General features: G+C 42.4%; 1 protein-coding gene across 1 annotated transcript in view; it reads right to left on the reverse strand.

Annotated features, from left to right (window-relative positions):
• Positions 1 to 19820, reverse strand: part of emilin1a (elastin microfibril interfacer 1a) — a 135386-nt gene that overhangs the window by 34395 nt on the left and 81171 nt on the right. The window contains exons 3-6 of the mRNA XM_037685260.1: positions 15394 to 15575; positions 2616 to 2715; positions 2124 to 2232; positions 290 to 466 (exon numbers count right to left, since the gene is read on the reverse strand). Coding sequence (XP_037541188.1) covers positions 290 to 466; positions 2124 to 2232; positions 2616 to 2715; positions 15394 to 15575 — 568 coding nt within the window. The remainder of the gene's footprint in view (positions 1 to 289; positions 467 to 2123; positions 2233 to 2615; positions 2716 to 15393; positions 15576 to 19820) is intronic.

A 19820-nucleotide genomic window follows, 5' to 3' on the forward strand; every position in this document is an offset into this window, starting at 1 on the left:
GCCTAAGCCTCTTTAAGTCCAGGTGTTGTCTGGACTGGGGGTGTACTACGGCTTGTTGCACCTGCATGATGATGGGAGCATTCAAACCTGTAACTACAACAAAAACAAATTCACTGACATGAAAAATGATTCCTGGAAACTGAAGCTCCCAGGAACTCAAGGAAACATTTAATGACTGTAACGTCATGTTAGAGTAACATGTTTACATGATGTTCAACAGGTGACATGGAGCTGCATGGTAGCAGCGATCAAACATCATCCTGCCAAATATGCTTTCACTGATGGGTACCTGGCAGGCAGAGCAGGATAGAGACACTCTCCTCTCCAGCTCTGTGAGTATGGCCTCCTTCAGTGTGTTCAGCTGGTTCACCCCTCCTCCACCTCCTCCAACAGTCCCTCCATCCAGTTCGTTGCCTCGTCCGTTCACCAGGTGGTTGTTGATGGTGAGCAGGGTCTGATCGTGGACCTGAGCAACAAAATGAACTCAGTTCATCTGTGACGTGCTTCATTTTGTCATGTTTACAGGGCAGCATCTACTTTTTATCTCTGTGGGGTTTTGTTATCAGAACAAGTTAAAGAAAATATTCAGTTCCTGTCTCTTGAAAACTTAAATGAGCTCATTATAGCATTCTATAAACAACAGCAGGATAAATATTATAAAATGTAAGATTTCTAAAAATAAAACCAGGGGCGGGCAGCACGGTGGCGCAACTGGTAGAGCTGCTGCCTCTCAGCGAGCAGGTCCCTGGTTCAAACCCCGGTCCAGGGGCCTTTCTGGGTGGAGTTTGCATGTTCTCTCCGTGCATGCGTGGGTTTTCTCCGGGTACTCCGGTTTCCTCCCACAGTCCAAAAAACATGCATGTTAGGCTGATTGGTAACTCTAAATTGTCCCTAGGTGTGAGTGAGAGAGTGAATGGTTGTTTGTCTCGTTTGTCTCTGTGTGGCCCTGTGATGGACTTGAGACCCGTCCAGGGTGTACCCCGCCCCTCGCACAGTGATTGCTGGACATGGGCACCAGCGACCCCCGTGACCCAAAATGGAATAAGTGGGTAAAGAAAATGGATGGATGGATGAAAACCAGGGGCACCGCTAACGGGGATTCCAAGGGTGGCAATGGCCACCAGAAAATAAATTTGTGGTCACCCCAGCGGCCCCTCCTTGACCAGATAGTTTAATCCTTTCAGGTCCCAAGCTTTGATTAGTAGAACCTCAGTTAAAGTTTATGCAGAATACATTTCTTACGTGTATAAATATAAATCTAACTTTTCTGTATTTTTATTCCCAGCTTTAGACATTTTTAACATTTTTTTGTTTACAAATGTACGTAATGTTTATTTTGTGTATATAGCAACAAGCACATAAAATGTAATTATAAGAAATAGTGGCTTTGAACTTAAGAAATCTCTGCTTGATGCTTGCCAATGATTTGATCCTTCTCAAACAGACTGACATCTTTTCCACGATCACACAATGTGTCTTTCCACATGGTTGTTTAAGAAATGAGAAGCAACTCATTGCACAGTCGGGGTCAAATAACTTGTTGCCAGCTAAAAGATAATCATCCATGCAGTAATTATCCAATAGGAGGCTCGTGCCTATTTGTTTAGTTAAATCCAGGTGACAACTTTTTTTTGGCCAGGCATTGTAGAACTTTACTAATTGGCTTTTCTATGTATGTGAATGCTTCTGTTCAGTGCGCATCTCAACAGTCAGAAGTCATCTCAGACTTCTGTTGTGATTTGGTACTATAAAAAAAAAAACTGAACTGAATTGCTATTTTGACAAATTAGTGTCATTGTTTTGATACGTAATGTGAATAATACAAAAACATTTCTCTCGTTGCATTTTTAATCAATAATCAACATTTTTATTAATGACCCACTTAAACTGTAATTGACTTTCAGTTTAGTTTTGCTGATAAAATCCTGTCCTTACAGAGGAGCTCACATTTAAAAGCAAAGCATTTGGTGAGCTGGACCTGATCTGTTCCCTCTTCTTTGGTTCTTTGTGTCTTATTGAACAAATTTTGGTACAGCCAAGACAGATTTTGATACAATCCAATATATATAAAACCCGTAGAGTTTTTTTCCCATAAGTCTACCCTCACAGTGAGGACAGGTTACCTGTGTTCTGTTATAGAGCTGATCCAGCTTTGTCTGGATGCTGTTGATGGTCTCCTTCATGTGTGGCTGAGCTGAGTCTGCAGCGATGGAGGCTCCGCTCAAACCATGCCTAAAAAACAGGTTTACAGTTTTGTCCAAAATGTAATTTAACTTTACACATTTCAGAGTTATTTAGTAGAAAACAGCAGGGTAAGCATGACATCATCGTTCTACATTAGAGAACGAGGACAAATCCTACATGAAGCTGTTGTTTCTTTGTCTTGTTGAAAATGGACCATTTCTGACTCCACTCTGTATATTTGAGTAAGAAGGCCTCCCCCAGTACACCCATCACATCATAAACAGTGACACTCGTTAAATAGTTCAGCGAGCTGAACGGCGAAGCTGCAAGAAAAGTAGCGTTTGTGTTTGCTGGACTTCTTTAAACGAGCTTCCAGCATGCAGGTGAACATAAAACGTGCACATGATGGAAGGAAAACAGTGTTCACATACAGCCTTTGGTTGATGCCATGAATGGTGTTCTGCATGTTGTGGAGGTTGTTGGTCAGACCACGGATGGTATCCTCCAGCTGCCGGATCCGGTCCGTGTCCCCTGAAAGAAAAGACAAAGGAAGACCAGTTGATGTGGGACTGAAATACAGAGGCTTGGACAAGTCCCCCCCCCCCCCCCCCGGGGTCTTTCTCTTTTGTTGCCTTACAGCCTGGAATTTAAACATGTTCAGATTGATTAGAAGTACTGAGGAAAAGCAAAACACTCCAGAACTATGAACTATAATGACCCTGGTGGAGCTCAGCTGTTCTGCAGAGATGGAAGTATTTCTTCATAGCTCCACTATAAGCTAGACTCATGGTGGAGGGACAGAAAAGTGAACATTTCATGTAGACAAAATTAAGGCAAACTGTTTGGAATTTGCTAAAAGATGCACTGGAACTCCCCACAACCTGTGGAGGAAGGTGCTGTTGTAGTGAACCTGATCTGGCCCTGATCTGACCCTGATGACCTCAAATCTATCAGATGGACAGAGACTGTTATTTCATCTGATGACTTTCTTTCTTGAATTAATCAAGCAGAAAAGACAATCCTCTATAATCATTACTGTTTTACAAATGTTTGATAATCAAATTGTGTTAGTTCCATTCAATGCTTACAGGTTGAAAAAGAACTACTCATTTTATTTTACATAAACAGTAAGTAATGATTTTTATTCCTCATTCAAAGAAGAAATCAGGTTAATATGCATTTCTTGATTTTCTGTCTTCAATGAGCAAGCTGTCGTAAGTATGTGAAAGTTGAAGCTTCGGTCAACTAAATGTTTACTGAAAATGGGATGTCATGTTTTACTATTTGGAAAGATACAACAGAGTGAGGCTCCAAAAAGTCTGCTGTTTCTCCAATAATCTTTTCTGTCTGTAAAACAAATTCATTCCCTGACCTCGACTTTTGATAATACCTTACGTCAAAAACCACACCTCTTTCTGGTCCATCCACGAATCAGAAAGCTCTAAAGTAAACCCGGAAGTAAACTCATTTAAAATGTGAGAACTTCTCGGTTCTGTTAGAGAGTTGGAATCTGAGAAGAGAGTTGGAATCTGAGAAGAGTTGCTGACAATGAAGAGTTGCTGAGAGTTAAAGAATGAAAGGAGTTCAGAGTTCTTGGATGCAGAACGCGTTCAGGATGATTCAGAGACGTCTTGGAATTATAATTTCTGTTTGAACGACCCACGCACGACTCTCCAAGGATTTTGGCTGTTCTCAACGGAGACGCTGATACAGTCTGAAGGATTCTTACTGAGCTGATTATCGTCAAACCAGGTAAAGGCTTCTTCTTCGACTAAAGTGTACCGTGACCAAGCTGAGACCTGACAGAGCGTGCAAATTTCTGGTCAACAGATATTAATTTCCTCACATATTCCTCTGTAAGATAAATCTCCATTTCATCTTAAACTCACCTCTCTCTCTCATAAATCAGTACAGATATTTTAGAAATATCTGAAGCAAAGTCCTCAAATCACCGCCGCGTGATTTGAAGTTCATTATTTGTGAAACTTGTCTGTTATTATTTTCATATTTTGCCAAATTAATGTAAATGTTTGATGTTAAACTTTGATTCTGAAAATAAATGACCACATTCATTTGATGGGTCAAAGATAATAACGTCTCTCGTTCGCATTTCTGTTAAAATTCAATGCACGACATTACACAGTCAGAAAGATGAGGAACTCGTGAATATTGTATGCATATATCTCATATATTGTCATACTACAACTAGTGGCACGTACCTAAATGACTCACTACACTGTGGTCAGCCGAGACTAAAACTGAACCTGTCAATCAAACCAAACAGCTTTCTGTCACGAATCACGTCCCATAGATTATATTTTCTGTCACCCTGATCACCCTTTACTGTTTGCAATAGGTCTTTTCTGTAAGTTTAATTTATTCTATCCACTCTGGTAATGTTTTTTTATACATTTATAGATTGTACATTTATTTATACAAGATCATCTGAGACTGTTAGTGGTCCTCCACATTCTGACTTTTTGCTCTTCACTATCTCCTGCATGACCACTAACTGATCTCTGCCTCATAGACGCGTTCCTGATCCGGAAGCAGAACTCGAACCAGAACCCAACCCAGAACCGGTCTAATCTGCAACACTTCATCTTGAAAATAAATATTGTTTAATTTTGACCTTGTATGGTGATTTTGGTCCAACCGTAAGGTGGTTCGTTACAGAACTACCGGGCCAGAATGGACCACTCACCACCAGCAGATTGGCGCTTCGGAGTAGAAGGAGCTATTATGAAGTTGGAGTCTGGCATGGAGGACATGGTCCGCATGCTTAAAAACTTAACCCCTCAGACTTCCATTCAGGACTCAGTGGTGGTTAGACCCCACTCTGAACCCGTCAGGGAGCCAAGATTGACCTCACCTGAACTTTTCACAGGGGAACTGGACCAGTGTCGTCCATTTATTACTCAATGCGAGATCCACTTTGAGCTACAACCATCCTCTTTTCCTTCTGATAAAGCTAAAGTGGCATACATTATTTCTTTATTCTCAGGCAAAGCTAAGAAGTGGGAAACTGCTGAATGGCAGAGGGACTATACTAACATTTACTCTCTCCAGGTGTTCACTAAGGAACTCTGAAGGGTGTTTGACCCAGTTCTCCCAGAGCGTGAGGCTGCCAGATGGTAATTCTCCATAAAACAAGGTAATAGGAGAGTCAGACTATATCATTGAGTTTCACTCCATAGCGTCTGGCAGCCAGTGGAATGAGGAGGCCCTCACCGATGCGTTCTACAGGGGTTTGAACGACAACATTAAAGATGGCTTGGCAACAAAACGTTACCCTGACTTTCTGCAGGACCTTGAAGACTTATCCACCAGGGTGGATCCAAGACAGGTCCCCTTTCTCTAGCTCGTTCGGCCAAAGACTTCACCAGTTCCCAAACATGTTGGTGAGTTGCGGTTCCAACCACGACCCACTAACCATACACCTCTTTCTCCTCCTCTACCTGCAGAGGAACCTATGCAGTTGGGCAGGAGCTGACTCACGCAGTCTGAACACGAGAGGAGACGCAAGGGACATCTTTGCTTTTACTGTGGAGAGCCAGAACACATCGTCACCAACTGTCCAGTAAAAGGGGTCACTCAGTAGACAAGAGATGTCTACTGAGCCGAACCAGTCCCTAAGAACTCTCCTTACAGTTTATAGTTTCAGCTCATCTCATTACACCAGACAAATCCCAGTCCCTGGTTAAAGTGTTTATAGACTCCGGAGCTCATATCGAATTCATAGACTACGACTTCGCTAAGTCTGTAGGAATAAAACTTTGTAAATCTGCTCATGAACTCTCTGTGGTGGCTCTCGATGGCTATCCACTGAACTCCTCCTCTGATCTGCTACAACCGCATGTCCCACCACGTTCCCTGAGGTCAGTGGACCAGTTGCTCCTCACAGTTCTGGGAACTCGTCTTAAGCACAGAGGTGACAAGGCCTTTCTGTAGCAGGACCAAGACTCTGGAACGAGTTACCTCTGCTTGTCAGACAGGCCCCCTCCCTCTCGGTTTTCAAGTCCCGTTTAAAAACCCACTACTATTCGGTGGCTTTCAACACCAGCTGATCTGTGTTTTGAACCTGTATGCTCCACACTGGTTTGTTGTCATTATCTGCATCGGTTTTATGTATATATTCTGAGTTACTTCATTTTGTATTTTGCTTTGTGTGTTACCTGTTGTTCTGTTTGTACAGCACTTTGGTTGGCTTTGTCGCTGTTTTAAGTGCTCTATAAATTAAATGGTATTGTATGGTATGGTAATTAAGAAACCAGTGGTTTTGTGTCTTGGTGGCAACCACAAAGACAGCCTTACCTTTTTAGTTATTAAATCTCCCCAGGCTCCAATTGTGGTGGGAGCCACGTGGTTAGCCAAACACAACCCTCATCTTGACTGGAGGAGGGAGATTTTAGGGTGATCAGAGGAGTGCTTGACCACTTGTTTATTTGACGCTGTGGTTCCTGTCGAAACCATTACTCCTAATGAGAATTATTATCCAGACCTTTCCAAAGTTCCTAAAGAGTATCAAGATCTAAAAGAGGTGTTTAATAAGACAAGAGCTACTTCACTGCCTCCACACCGCCCTTATGACTGTGTTATAGATCTACTCCCAGGCTCCACTCCTCCTAGAGGTGCGTTATACTCTCTCTCTGCTCTTGAACAACTCTCTATGAAGGAGTACATCCAGGACTCATTACGGTCGGGCATCATCCGACCATCTGCCTCACCTGCTGGGGCAGGTTTCTTCTTCTTCATTAAAAAGAAATATGGCTCGCTTCGTCTATGCATAGACTTTAGAAGACTCAATAAAATCACGATAAAGAACAAGTATCCACTACCACTCATGTATTCCGCCTTTGATTCTCTTCAAGGAGGCAACATTTTCACCAAACTTGACCTCCGTAATGCTTATCATCTGGTTTGTATCCATGAAGGTGATTAATGGAAGACAGCCGCCGTTCATGAAATCCATTCCATAGTTTGAAGCCCACATGCATCATGGATCGGAAATATCAGCATGTGGAATGGAAAAATCCGATACGTAAATTATGCTGGTATTGGAGGCTGATACCGAAACTGGATCGGATCGGCCCCATCCCTACTTGTAACATCATTAGAAAGTATTTTATACAGTACATGGTAATACAGGATATATTTGATGGCCACCACAACCCAACCGAGTGTGTATCTGATAAACAACTGAATCTAAACACCTGTTGCTTGTCACAATAAGGTTTCTCCATAAAAATGTTCAATAGTGGATGTGGGGACCCACAGACCCATCCCCACAGGACATGATGGTAACACAGGGAAGACAGGAACCACAGACACAGCGGCCCCCAAGCCCGGAACTCTAGGAGTCCCCCAACAGGGACACCCGCACCCCCCAGAGAGAGAAGCAAAGGGAAGCCCCGGGCAATCCCCAGCCACCATAATGCAGAAACCCCAGGAGGCTGCAGCAACGAGTCCACAGGCCCAGCTGGCAACCCGCCCCTTTTTTCTAAGGACCTAGATTCCCACCGTAAACACGTCAGATCTGTACTCACCAGACTCCTCCAGTACGGCCTCTTTGTAAAGGCTGAAAAATGTGAATTTCATGTGTCTACCATTTCTTTTTTGGGATTTATTGTCTCCTAACAAAATGGAGATGGACTCCAGCAAGGTCTCTGCTGTGGTGAATTGGCCCACCCCTAAGGACCGCAAACAGCTTCAGCGGTTCTTGGGGTTCGCCAATTTTTACAGACGCTTCAATAAAGGCTACAGCCAGAAGGCCAAGCCTCTTCACGAGCTCACCTCTACTAAGTGTCGCTTTCACTGGTCCGCTGCAGCAGAGACCGCTTTTAATGAATTAAAGAATTTGTTTGTTTCTGCTCCCATTCTCCAGGCTCCCAACCCCGATGAACTTTTATGGTTGAGGTTGATGCCTCCAGTACTGTGGTGGGGGCCGTTCTGAGTCAGCGCGGCCAGGAGGGGCGTCTTCACCCTTGTGCCTATTTCTCCAGGAGCCTCTCCTCGGCTGAGCGCAACTATGATGTTGGAGATCGGGAGCTCCTTGCTGTTAAACTCGCCCTGGAGGAGTGGCGTCACTGGTTGGTGGGCTCCAGGTTCCCGTTCCAGGTGTGGACGGACCACAAGAACCTGGAGTACCTCAGGTCTGCTCGTTGCCTTAATTCTCGCCAGGCCAGATGGGCACTTTTCTTTTCTCGCTTTAATTTCACCCTGTCATACCGACCCGGCGAGAAAAATACCAAACTTGATGCCCTGTCACGTGTTTTGGAGGAGGATAATTCCCCCTCAGCTCAGGAGGAGAACTTTATCCTCCCTGAGAGTGTTCGTCTGGTCATCACTCAGTTAGAGTTGGACCTGAGAAGCTCCAGCCGGTCACGTCCTCCTCCGGTCACCTGCCCTCAGAACCGTCTCTATGTACCCTCTAACATGATCAAAATGGTGTTGGATTTCTGTCATAACTCCTTGTTATATTGTCACCCTGGTCTAACTAAAACATTGTCTATTGTCAGGGCTCAGTTTTGGTGGGAGACCATGACCAAGGACGTCCGTGCCTTTGTGCGATCATGTCCGGCGTGTTCCCAGTCCAAGACCTCCAGAAGCCCCCGTTCAGGATTGCTTCACCCTCTCCCTTGTCCTTCGCGCCCCTGGTCGCACATAGGTATGGACTTCATTACTGGTCTCCCACCGTCCAATAATTTCACTGTCATTTTAACCATCGTTGACTGATTTTCAAAAATGATCCATTTAGTCCCTCTGCTTAAGCTACACTCCTCCAAGGACTTAGTCCACATTATGGCTCTGGAGGTGTTTAGGTTCCACGGACTGCCACTTGACATTGTCTCTGATCGGGGGCCTCAGTTTGTCTCCCACTTCTGGAAGGAGTTCTGTGACCTTCTGGGTATTTCCATTAGCCTCTCCTCTGGCATCCACCCTGAGTCAGATGGCCAGACGGAGAGGGCTAATCAAAAGGTGGAGGGCAAACTGAGGCTCCTATGCCAAAAGGATCCAGAGAAATGGAGCTCATCACTGCCCTGGGTCGAACATGTCCTTAATTCTGTCCCTTCCTCAGCCACCGGTTTGTCCCCTTTTTATGTTGTTTTTGGTTTTCAACTCCCTATCGTATCGGTCCAAGAACGTGAAGCATCTGTTCCCTCAGCCCACATGGCTGCCCTCCGCTGCCAGAGAGTCTGGAGGAGGGCTAAAAAGACTCTTTTAAAATCCAGGGCGGCCTACACTAGTATGGCTGACCGCCACAGAACTCCCCAACCCGACTATACTGTGGGACAGAGAGTGTGGTTGTCCACTAAGGACCTCCCACTTAAAGTTTCATCTCTTAAACTTGCCCCCCCCTCCACTTCATCGGACCTTTCCCCATCTCCAAAATTATTAATCCTGTTTCTGTTCGTCTGTCTTTACCTAAGTCTTTTCGTGTTCACCCCACATTCCATGTCTCATGTGTTAAACCAGTCATTTCCTCACAGTACCACTCCCCTGTTGGCTCCCCACCACCCGCCCGTCTGATTAACAGCTCTCCCGCCTACACTGTTCGCTGACTCCTCTGTTCTAGACGAAGGGGTCGGGGGCTCCAGTACCTCATCGATTGGGAGGGATATGGACTGGAGGAGCGGTCCTGGGTTCCCTCTCATTACATCCTGGATCGTACCCTCATCAGGGACTTTCATCGCCTGCACCCCAAGCAACCTGGTGGAACGCCGGGAGGCATTCCTTGAGGGGGGGGGATCTGTCACGAATCACGTCCCATAGATTATATTTTCTGTCACCCTGAACACCCTTTAATGTTTGCAATAGGTCTTTTCTGTAAGTTTCATTTATTCTGTCCACTCAAGTAATGTTTATTTATACATGTGCGTTTTGGTTTGTCTTCTTTGCATGCTGGTTGAGGGCGATGTCATGGTTGTTTAGTTTTGTCTTCACTGCAGCCAGCAGTAGCTTATTAGAACTCAACTGGCTGCACCTGTCACTCTCACCCTTTAAAAGCTTCACTCTTCCTTCTCTTCGGTGCCCGGTAGTTGAAAACAGTTCACTGTAAGTAGATACCTCACATTCATGACCCTGCCTTGTTTCCCCATAGCCTTAGTGTCTCTTTGTCATAGTTTACCTGTCTCCTTGTTCCTGTCCCGCTCCTGGTTCTTGTCCCTACCTCTCGGCTCGACCTCCCGGCTTCTTGACCCACGACTTACCTGGACATCGTTTCTTGCTCGACCCTTTGGATTACCACGTCTTCTGCCTTTGGTTCTGACCTTCGCCTGCACAACTACGCCTCCTTGTCTTCTCCTCCGGTACCTCCTGTCATCTGATCTCTGGTTTTGGACCCAGGCTTGTTTGACTATGTCTCTGCGCTCAACGGACTCACCACTCACCACTCACCTGTCGCTGCGGCCGGCTGCAGCCCCTCACCGGACTCAGCTTCTCCAGCAGCGATCCGGATCAGTTTGGACATCGTCAGTCTCCAGAACCCCCAAGATCATCTGAGACGGTTAGTGGTTCTCCACATTCTGACTTTTTGCTCTTCACTATCTCCTCCACGACCATTAACTGATCTCTGCCTCATAGACTTGTTCCTGATCTGGAACCAGAACCCGAACCAGAACCAATAATAGAACCGGTCCAATTTGCCACACTTCATCTTGAAAATAAATATTTAATTTTGACCTTGTGTGGTGATTTTGGTCCAACTGTAAGGGGGTTCGTTACACTTTCATTTGCTACGGTGAAGCACGGTGGTGGCAGCATCATGCTGAGGGGGCTTTTCATCAGTTGGGACTGGGAAACTGCTCAGAGTTGAAGGATAAACAGTGCAACATAAAGACAGGTTCTAAATGTAAAAAGTTCCAGCAGAACAACAACCCTCAACACAGGGCTGGGGTTTCAGAACGTCCTGGACCGGTCCAGTCAAAGTTCAGATCTCCTGACCTGGTCCAGTCAAAGGTCAGATCTCATGGACTGGTTCAGTCCAAGTCCAGGTCTCAGTGAGAAGCTCTGGTTTGATGTAAAGATTGTAACATGAAGGAACTGGAGATGTTAGGTCATGGACACAAACCTCTGGAGGTACTAGCTGCACAAAGTATTTCCTTTGTATTGAGGAGGTAAATACATACAACATGCATGCTCCATTTTCACTGTATAGAGTCCAAACCAGGGGTGCAAAGACTTTTTCATCCTGCAGCTCCTTTTAAAATGACCAAGTCAAAGTGATCTACAAAGTACCTGCTATAAGGCCCAGTTTACACGAGAACAACCTCTGGAAACATTAGTGTTTTTTCAAAGTTTATTGGGGGTAATAAACAAAAAACGAGCAGTTTACACAAAAACGCTGTAGTTTTCATGACAGTAGAGTTGCCAGATAAGAAACAATGCTGTGGCTTTAAAATGATAGTATTTTGACCTAAACTGTCATATGTGCTGAGCAAAGATATTCTAAGATGAGGTGTGTGCTGTGTTTGTTGAACATGAGCAGAGAAAAGGAGGGGGTAAATAAGACATTTTAAATTTATCTGGCAACCCTGATGCAGGGCTGAGTTGCATGCAGTGTCTGCATGACAGGCAAGGCTCCTAAAGACTCAGGCGTACTTCACTCCGCAGAGGTCCGCGCATACCAGATTAGACTCGAAGTGGACTCCCGCAAGTCATGTCTGAGCAAAGATCAATTTTTACAACTGCGCACTCGGTGTCGTACAATAAACTGTACAGCGACAGACTGTTTTGTATGTGACACTAATGTATTAAATTCCCATTCTTCATCCCTGATCTGATTTAATGGTCTTTTGTTTTGTTTTTGTTTTTTTTTCCAAAAGGTAAGCTATCTCTTCCTCCTCCGTTGACTCCATAACTGAAATTGTGAGAAATGAAGGAATTTGTCACAAGCTAATTAAAATCAGGCCTAGCGTGGCTGCGGCAGGGTCTGGAGATTTCCTGATGGGCTGATCTGATGTGTGGGCTGCAGGGTCAACGCTCCCGTTTTTTTTTTTTTTTAGAACTTTTTATTAACAACATATAAACACAGAGCACTGCTGCCGCTTGCTGCCAGCTCTCGTTTTTCTTTGCGACCTGTCACTCAATCAAGTAGGCGTGTCAGCAAATGACCAATCTGCGACCTCAATTTATCGCAAAGGTAAACGCCCCTTGCCTGCAGAGCTGGTCTGCAGCCGATCAGGGTGTACACTCGAGCATGAAGTCTCAACCGTCTTCGGACAGAGCGAGCAGTGTACGTGCGGCTGACAGTGCATCAAGTCTGTGAGAGGATTCAGACCAAACTGGTGAAGACACTAACGTCTCTTTGGAGCCTGGATTTTATTAGTTTTGCTCCTACATGCTGAAAAAGGGTGAGTAGCACAAAAAACCTGCTCTCTGCCATTTATCATAACTGTTGTTAGAGCAGAAAAACTTTGGACTGCAGCCACCTGTAGTGAGCATGTACCATTTCACACTTGGGGCATTTCACACCTCTGAGAGGTGTTCCCCTGAAAATCTCCACTCCGAGACCTGGATTCAGAAACCTTCAGTTTCAGAGAATGAGGACTGTTGTCTGTAAATGAACAGTCGAACGTTTCATGTTGTGTAAACGGGGCCTCAGACTGGCTGCCCTGTCTGTCAATCAAGTGAAAAAATTTCATAAATGGAAGAGAGGCTGATGTCTAGTTTTTAATTTAGTTCAGTTTATTTCTATAGCTCCAAATCAAAACAGAAGTCATCTCAGGGCACTGAACAGAAACATTCATATATATATAATAATAATAATAATAATAATAATAATAATGTCATCACATTGTCATCATTGTATGTTTCCATACAATGGCAAAATTAATCTCTGCATTTAACCCATCCACCACCAGGTGGTATAGTGGGCAGCTATTGAAAGTGACCAGGAGGCATTTTGAAGATAAGGTGTGTTGCCCAGAGACACTACAAGGTATACAGTGACCGAGGATCAAACTGGGACTTTCGGGTCCCGAGCCAGCTGCCCTTCCTCTACACCATCTCGGCCATCGAAAAAAGTAAAAAGTATTTCGCTTACCCGAGTGAGGTAGACACAGGACACATGCCACGCCCTCACTGCAGCCTTCTCCTCCAAGGGGTCTGAAACTAATCCTGAGGCTCAGGTATTACCCGTAGCTGTTTTCCAAGACAGCTTAGTCTAAGGCTGTGTTGAGGTGATTCACCCAGACTGTTAACTACCTTCTATCCGTGCACCACACCCAGAATTTCACCTCGTGTCTCGCCCGACCTAGCAGCAGGAGTGGGGACGTTGGACAGACGAGGAAGCGCACGTTCACGGTAGCTCAACTCCTAATTTAACGTTGCAATTGTTATCCGATCTGGCTTTGTTTAGAATCTAGGTATAAGATTCTTGGATGTTGTTTTATAATCAAAGCTACGAAACCTTTAAAAACCTCCTAAACTTTTTGTTGTTAACATTGAACCAAGTTTTCCATTTCCATGAACAAAGGGGTGTTAAAATAAGAATCCAGAATAATCAAGGATTTGCTGGGGTAACAGCGGTAAGCACAATCCAACACAGTGATTACATTTGATTACAGAGGTGATACATGGTGATTAATAAGTAGCTCAGAGATTTAGTTGGACTCCAGGGGTTGAACAGTCAGCTTGGCAAAGTGGCGCTCGGATCCAAAAGAGAGCTGGGGAGGCCTGACCATGTCCTAGGAGCCCCTAGGGTAGTTCTGACACACTTAAACACTCCAAAACATCCACAGTCTCCCCACACTCACAACCTGACCCAATATGTTATCTCTCACCACATCAACCAACCTTTGACAACCCCAAGCAATCGAATCTAAAATATAATTGATCTTTCTGCCTGCAATTTTGTAAGCTACCGCTCTGAACTGAGATAAAAATTGATAAAGGACAATATCTTTGAGACGTCTTCTTACCATAGATTTCTAGTAGAATTCCTGAAAATTCCAGCTCAGTAAGAAGTAGATTACCTCACCCACTCTTGAATGAGGCCGTCCCTGGTCCCACAGCTGTTCAGAATTTGAAGAAAAGGGTTCGGGTAATGATCCGGGCTGAGGAGGAAAATAACTCCAAATGAAGCCTTCCCTTCGGATATGCCTTAGTTCTTCCTCAGCTGGAACCGTCCAAGACTTGTCTTGTGCATCCACACGCTCCGGTAGTCCATCAGCCCCAGTGTCACAGAGTCATCTATATTTATAGAGCGAGTGCTGGGTAACACCCCCGAAAGATCATGCCACCTGTTCAATCCCACCTTTTGGGTTGGATCTGGCATAGGATCTTTATGCATGTCTATGCGAGATGGTTACATCACTCTCATACATATTAAAATCTGGGTGTAACTTTATTCTGTCCGGTTTTAGTCTGGACTTGTCTGCTTCAACTTTTGAGTTGTTTTTCTCTTATTTTCCCTTATAAGGGTCTACGTTTGCTTGGAGCTGCTTTAGGTTTGTTATTGTGAAACTCTCTTTCTTGCATAACTCATCCTTGTACATTATTTCTGTAAAACACTTTTGAGAAGACAGTTCACTTTCATCTTAAATTCTCAACATCATGAAATGAACAAAATACATTTTTAAAATCACAAAAGATTATAGTATCAACTTGATTATTTACTTGATTTATAAATAAACAATTCATGTTTCTATATTTCTTTAAAAAAAACAACAGTTTCATTAGGAGGGAATGTTCCCCATCTGTCACTTTTCCTCTCTCCTTCTTTCTGCCTGCGTGTGTGTGTTTTCAGCATCTGCTTTTCATTAACTTAGCCTGGAAACTTCGGTACTTCCCACTGCAGGCCTGAAACAAGAGCATGTCTGGACATGTCTGACTTTCACTAAAGCGAGCCTTATTGACAAAAGTAAGTTAATAACATTATTTATTTATTATTTATCTTTATTATTTTTTAATGCCATGCCATCTACCCAGAATACCTTTGAGATCGACTGATAGATGGCTATCGCCATGTTGGGCACCCGTGGGCTAAATGATGTGAACACGAGCCGTGTTCAGCTGGAAATAGACTGGTGGATTTACAAGCAGCACACTCATTTCTTCTCCACGCCTGCAAACATCTAAACATTTTTCCCTCCTCTCAGCAGCAGTTGAAGGTGAGCCCACAGCCACGATGAAGGCTCCATGACTAATAACTTGTGTCATCTTCAGAAGAAACATTTATAACAAAACAACTAAAAACATTTTAGTTACCTTCCCCCGTGTTGTAACCAGTCAGCGTGGTCTGAATTTGGCCCCCGTTGCCCCGTGTGTCAGGGGTCCCCTGAGGCCCCTGGTGGCAGTCTTCACCTGAGTAACCATGGCAACACTTCCACTCCATCTCCGTCACCATCTTGTAGGCCACCTTATACCTCGGCCTCCTGTACGTTCGGTAACTGACAGGAGAGACACAGATGTCTTGTCATCGTTTCACTCAAACAAACAAACTTTGTTTTCACTTTGTAGTTTAGTCTAATTCAAGATGGCTGACTAACCTGAGCCAACACAAACGGTGATAATGTTCTAATTTTTAGAAATTAAGTTGTATTTTGGTGTGTCTAGGCCTTCGGTCAACTGCCGACCTGTTTAACTTTCAATTTTTTTTTTCCTGTTAACATACAAAAAAGCACTCCGGAAAGCTATAATTTTACATTATTCAATATAATTGATGAAAATAAAAATAACCCCAGGTTCCTTTTCAGTACCATAGCTAGTCTAATGAAAAATCCTATCTCTGTTGTTTCATGTATCCCTACAACTATAAGCAGTGATGACTTCATGAGATTATTTATCAATAAAATTGTTTCAATTAGGGAAAAAAATTCAAACCAACATTCCTAGTGTCACCTCTGGTTCTGTGTCTGATGAGACATTTAAAAATGTCTCTAGAACCTGACTTATGTTTGGACTGTTTTTGTCCTGTTGAGCTCTCTGAATTGTCAAAAATAATAACCTCATCCAAACCATCCACGTCTGCTAGATCACATCCCAACCAGACATTTTAAGGACGTATTTCCCTTATTTAATAACCACGACTTGGATCTGCTTAATTTGTCTCTAATAAACAGTTACATACCACAGAACTTCAAGATTGCTGTAATTAAACCTTTCCTTAAGAAACATAACCTTGACTCAGGAATCCTAGCCAGTTATAGACCTATATCTAATCTAACGTTCATCTCAAAAATTCTCGAGAAAATTGTTGTAGGTCAGTTACGTGACCATCTACAAAGTACAAAGATATAATCTAAAGAGTTTCAGTCAGGCTTTAGAGCTCACCACAGCACTGAATCTGCACTGGTGAAAGTTACTAATGATATTTTCATGGCCTCTGATAATGGACAAGTGTCTACACACTGCAAATATAGTCCATCTAACCTAGTCTTACATTCTTATATCCAGTCAAAAAGGATTTTTTGATCTTGTTTTGAGACTTATATGCTAAACAAGAGCAGAAAGTGTTAGATTATTACTCTTGTTTTGAGAATATACATCTTTTATTTCTTACTTAGTTACCAAATCCTAAAAATAGTTACTTTACATGCATATTAAGCAAAATTGTATCACAGAGACATGTGTGAGATCATACTGTATGTTTAAAAACAATTTTTAGCTGTAAAAACTTGTTTCAAGACCACCCAGTAACAATTGCTCAACACATTTATTTCCGATCTTTACAAAGCTGCAGGGTAGCATTACTTTTTTACAACATATACAATATACATATACAATAACAAATCACATGTATGATATTATGAACATACATCTTCCACTGTTTCAAGGTTATTCATTTTAATTTTTAAGTGCAATGACATCATCAAGGTTATATTTTGTCAAAACATACACACTGCTATTGAAACTGACTGGATAATATGATGTATGATCAACTAGCTTTAAAGCATCTATACATTCAGTGGCCTGGGCAAGATTAGGCACTGTAACTTCATAAGCTAAAAGATCTTTATTCCAACCCACAGTTTCATAAAGCTGGTATTCAAAACAGTATAATGAACTGTTTATCACAAAAATGTTCTTTATAAGTCCAAAAACAGGAACTGTACCATTTGCATTGGTGATTATTAGAGACCTTTCACTTTTATATTTGTTCCCATTAAGAATAAGCCACTTTACTTTGACTTTGACTCCATGTTGCATGCCAAAAAATCCCCAAAAAATCTCTCATCTTCTCGGAAATGTACTCCATATTTGTTACTTCAGAGACAGGACCCAATTCTTTTCCATGTGCAAAAATTGGATGATGAGTACCCATTTCATTTTGACAGCATTCAAAAAGCACATTATGGTTCACAAGTGACTTACAGACATTTTTGAAGTTCAGTTTAGATGACCACTGTTTAAAAAAACAGTGCTTAGATTCAAACCGCATGCACATGTGCCTTACTAAAGGCCCCAAATGAAGAATTTGAGCAGGGATATGCAGCATGTAATGTTGCTTAGGTATTACATTATTCTCATGAAAAAGTTGCTTAAACTTTTTCAAATGCTGTTCAATCATACTTTTCAGTTTTAACACACTCTGTACAGACAAAACAGGGGCAAAAAGTATCTGAACTATCTCAACTAAGTCCAAAACAAACTGAACATATTCATTTTTTCTATAGTATTGAGCAGAAAAGGAATGATCTTCAACAATATCAACATTTGCCCTGAAGACTGTTTAAGTTTATTGTCATTCGATGCAAGGGTACTGACACTAATGGGGCATGGCTTGTCACGTATGTCTATGGGTGACAAAGAAAAACTTTGCATGGCTGAATTGAACACATCTAACTCCATCTCCCCAGACAGAACAAGATATTTTAACACGCACTTAATTAAAACCATAAATTGAACTGTTTTGGCGGGCACGTCCGTGAAAGTGGGCAATACCAAGTCTTAAGGGGGTGGGTTATACCAACACTGTCGTTAACTTGCATAGTAATATCTTTAAAAAGGGGATTACAACAGGCATAATATTTAATGTAGAATTTATAGTTCTACTATTACATTATTATGCACATCATTTTCGCTTTTTATAAGCTTTAAACAGACTGCCATGTTCTGCACCTATTTCCCCCTCCTTGCCCTCATTTGGTTGCGTCTGTCGGAGTCCTGTATCGTTTGGCAGCAGAGAGAAGCAGCACGTGGACCGAACTCAGCTAAGGTAATGAGACATGTTTTTATTAAATCTAGATTTTTTTCCAGTTTTGATTTACTGCACTCATTACAGCCTGGTGACCATGGATGTTTGTTTTCATCAATTCTAATAGCGCACCATGAGTTGTTAGCTGACTTAAAACATGCTAGCTTGCTAGTTAGCTTGATGGTAATGAGGTTAAAAAATGACGATAGTTAGTCTAAATGGACAATTTTATATTTTCTGTTGATAAAACCATTAAAACATGAGAATTATTTCATTGAAATCCAGTTTAGTTTATGAAATTAAAGACAACAGGAAAAAATAAAACATCTGCAAAGTAATGGCATAATCTATATGTAAATGTGTTAATGACATCATAACTTATATATTTATTTTAAGAATAATTTAAATTTAATTATTTAATTAATTACTGTCTAACTGAATTGTTTGTTGTGCACACTGACACTGGTTTTAAATAATTAAACTATTTAATTTTTGTAAAGTCGATTTGTTTGCCCTGTCAAGTTGAATACTGTATACATTTAAAGGGACATATAACTTTATAATTCTGAAAGTTAACCATTTGTGTTTACAGCTGCCAACATAGATGAGGTCTTGCTCCAGACCCTCAGTCGTGATGATTTACGAGACCTTTTGCCAGAAAACTTTATAAGGAGGAAACTGTTGTGGGCTCATGTTCACAAAGAGGCACGTTTTTGCCACCTTTGATCTGAAAACACCTAGCACAACACATTTTGCTCGTAACTCCTGTAATAATAATTCTTTTCATTTTTTTTTCCTTAGGATGAAAATCCCACCTTATCAGATACAACTGGATCAAATGAAACAGGAACTGTTTCTTCACCTCAAGGAGCACCTCCCTCTACTGCAGGATAGTGGCCCTCAATTAAGGACCAGGAGTGTCCATCCCTGATATGCTGGATCTAGTTACTGATTGTGTTTTCCTTTTAGCCAACATGGATAGTATTGCATCACAGGCCAGGCATTACAAGACTCTGCAGGAGATGTATAAGAAGCCAAAGCCCAACCAAGATGCTGTCCGCCAAATCCTTGACCTTGAATTTCAATCAAGAAGCGCTTTCATCGACTGTGATGTTCTGAGAGAAGAAGATGGGGCAACAAAGATTCTTGAAGCATATCCATGTTTCAAAGAGATTCACAATGTAAGTGGTTTATTTTTTATTATGGCTTCTCAAAAAGAAAGCACTGCTGGAGGTGTTAAAGCTTTCTTGCACCATAGGTGATGGGTGAGCTGTGGCGGATCCTGGATAAGGGCAACCTCACATTCCTCACAGAATTGAAGAAGAGATGGGAACACTTTTGCTCTATGGTTCAGTTTTACGGTGTTTGGAAGAAGGTGTTGAAGCCACCCAAGAACCTGGATGGAGGTTAGTAATTGTGCTGTCTTTCATACACCATGTTGCTCAGACATGACACCACATGTCATATATATATATATATATATATATATATATATATA

The sequence above is a fragment of the Nematolebias whitei genome, chromosome 12 (genome assembly GCF_014905685.2).
Source record: "Nematolebias whitei isolate Nwh7 chromosome 12, NemWhi1, whole genome shotgun sequence".
NCBI classification, from domain to species: domain Eukaryota; kingdom Metazoa; phylum Chordata; class Actinopteri; order Cyprinodontiformes; family Rivulidae; genus Nematolebias; species Nematolebias whitei.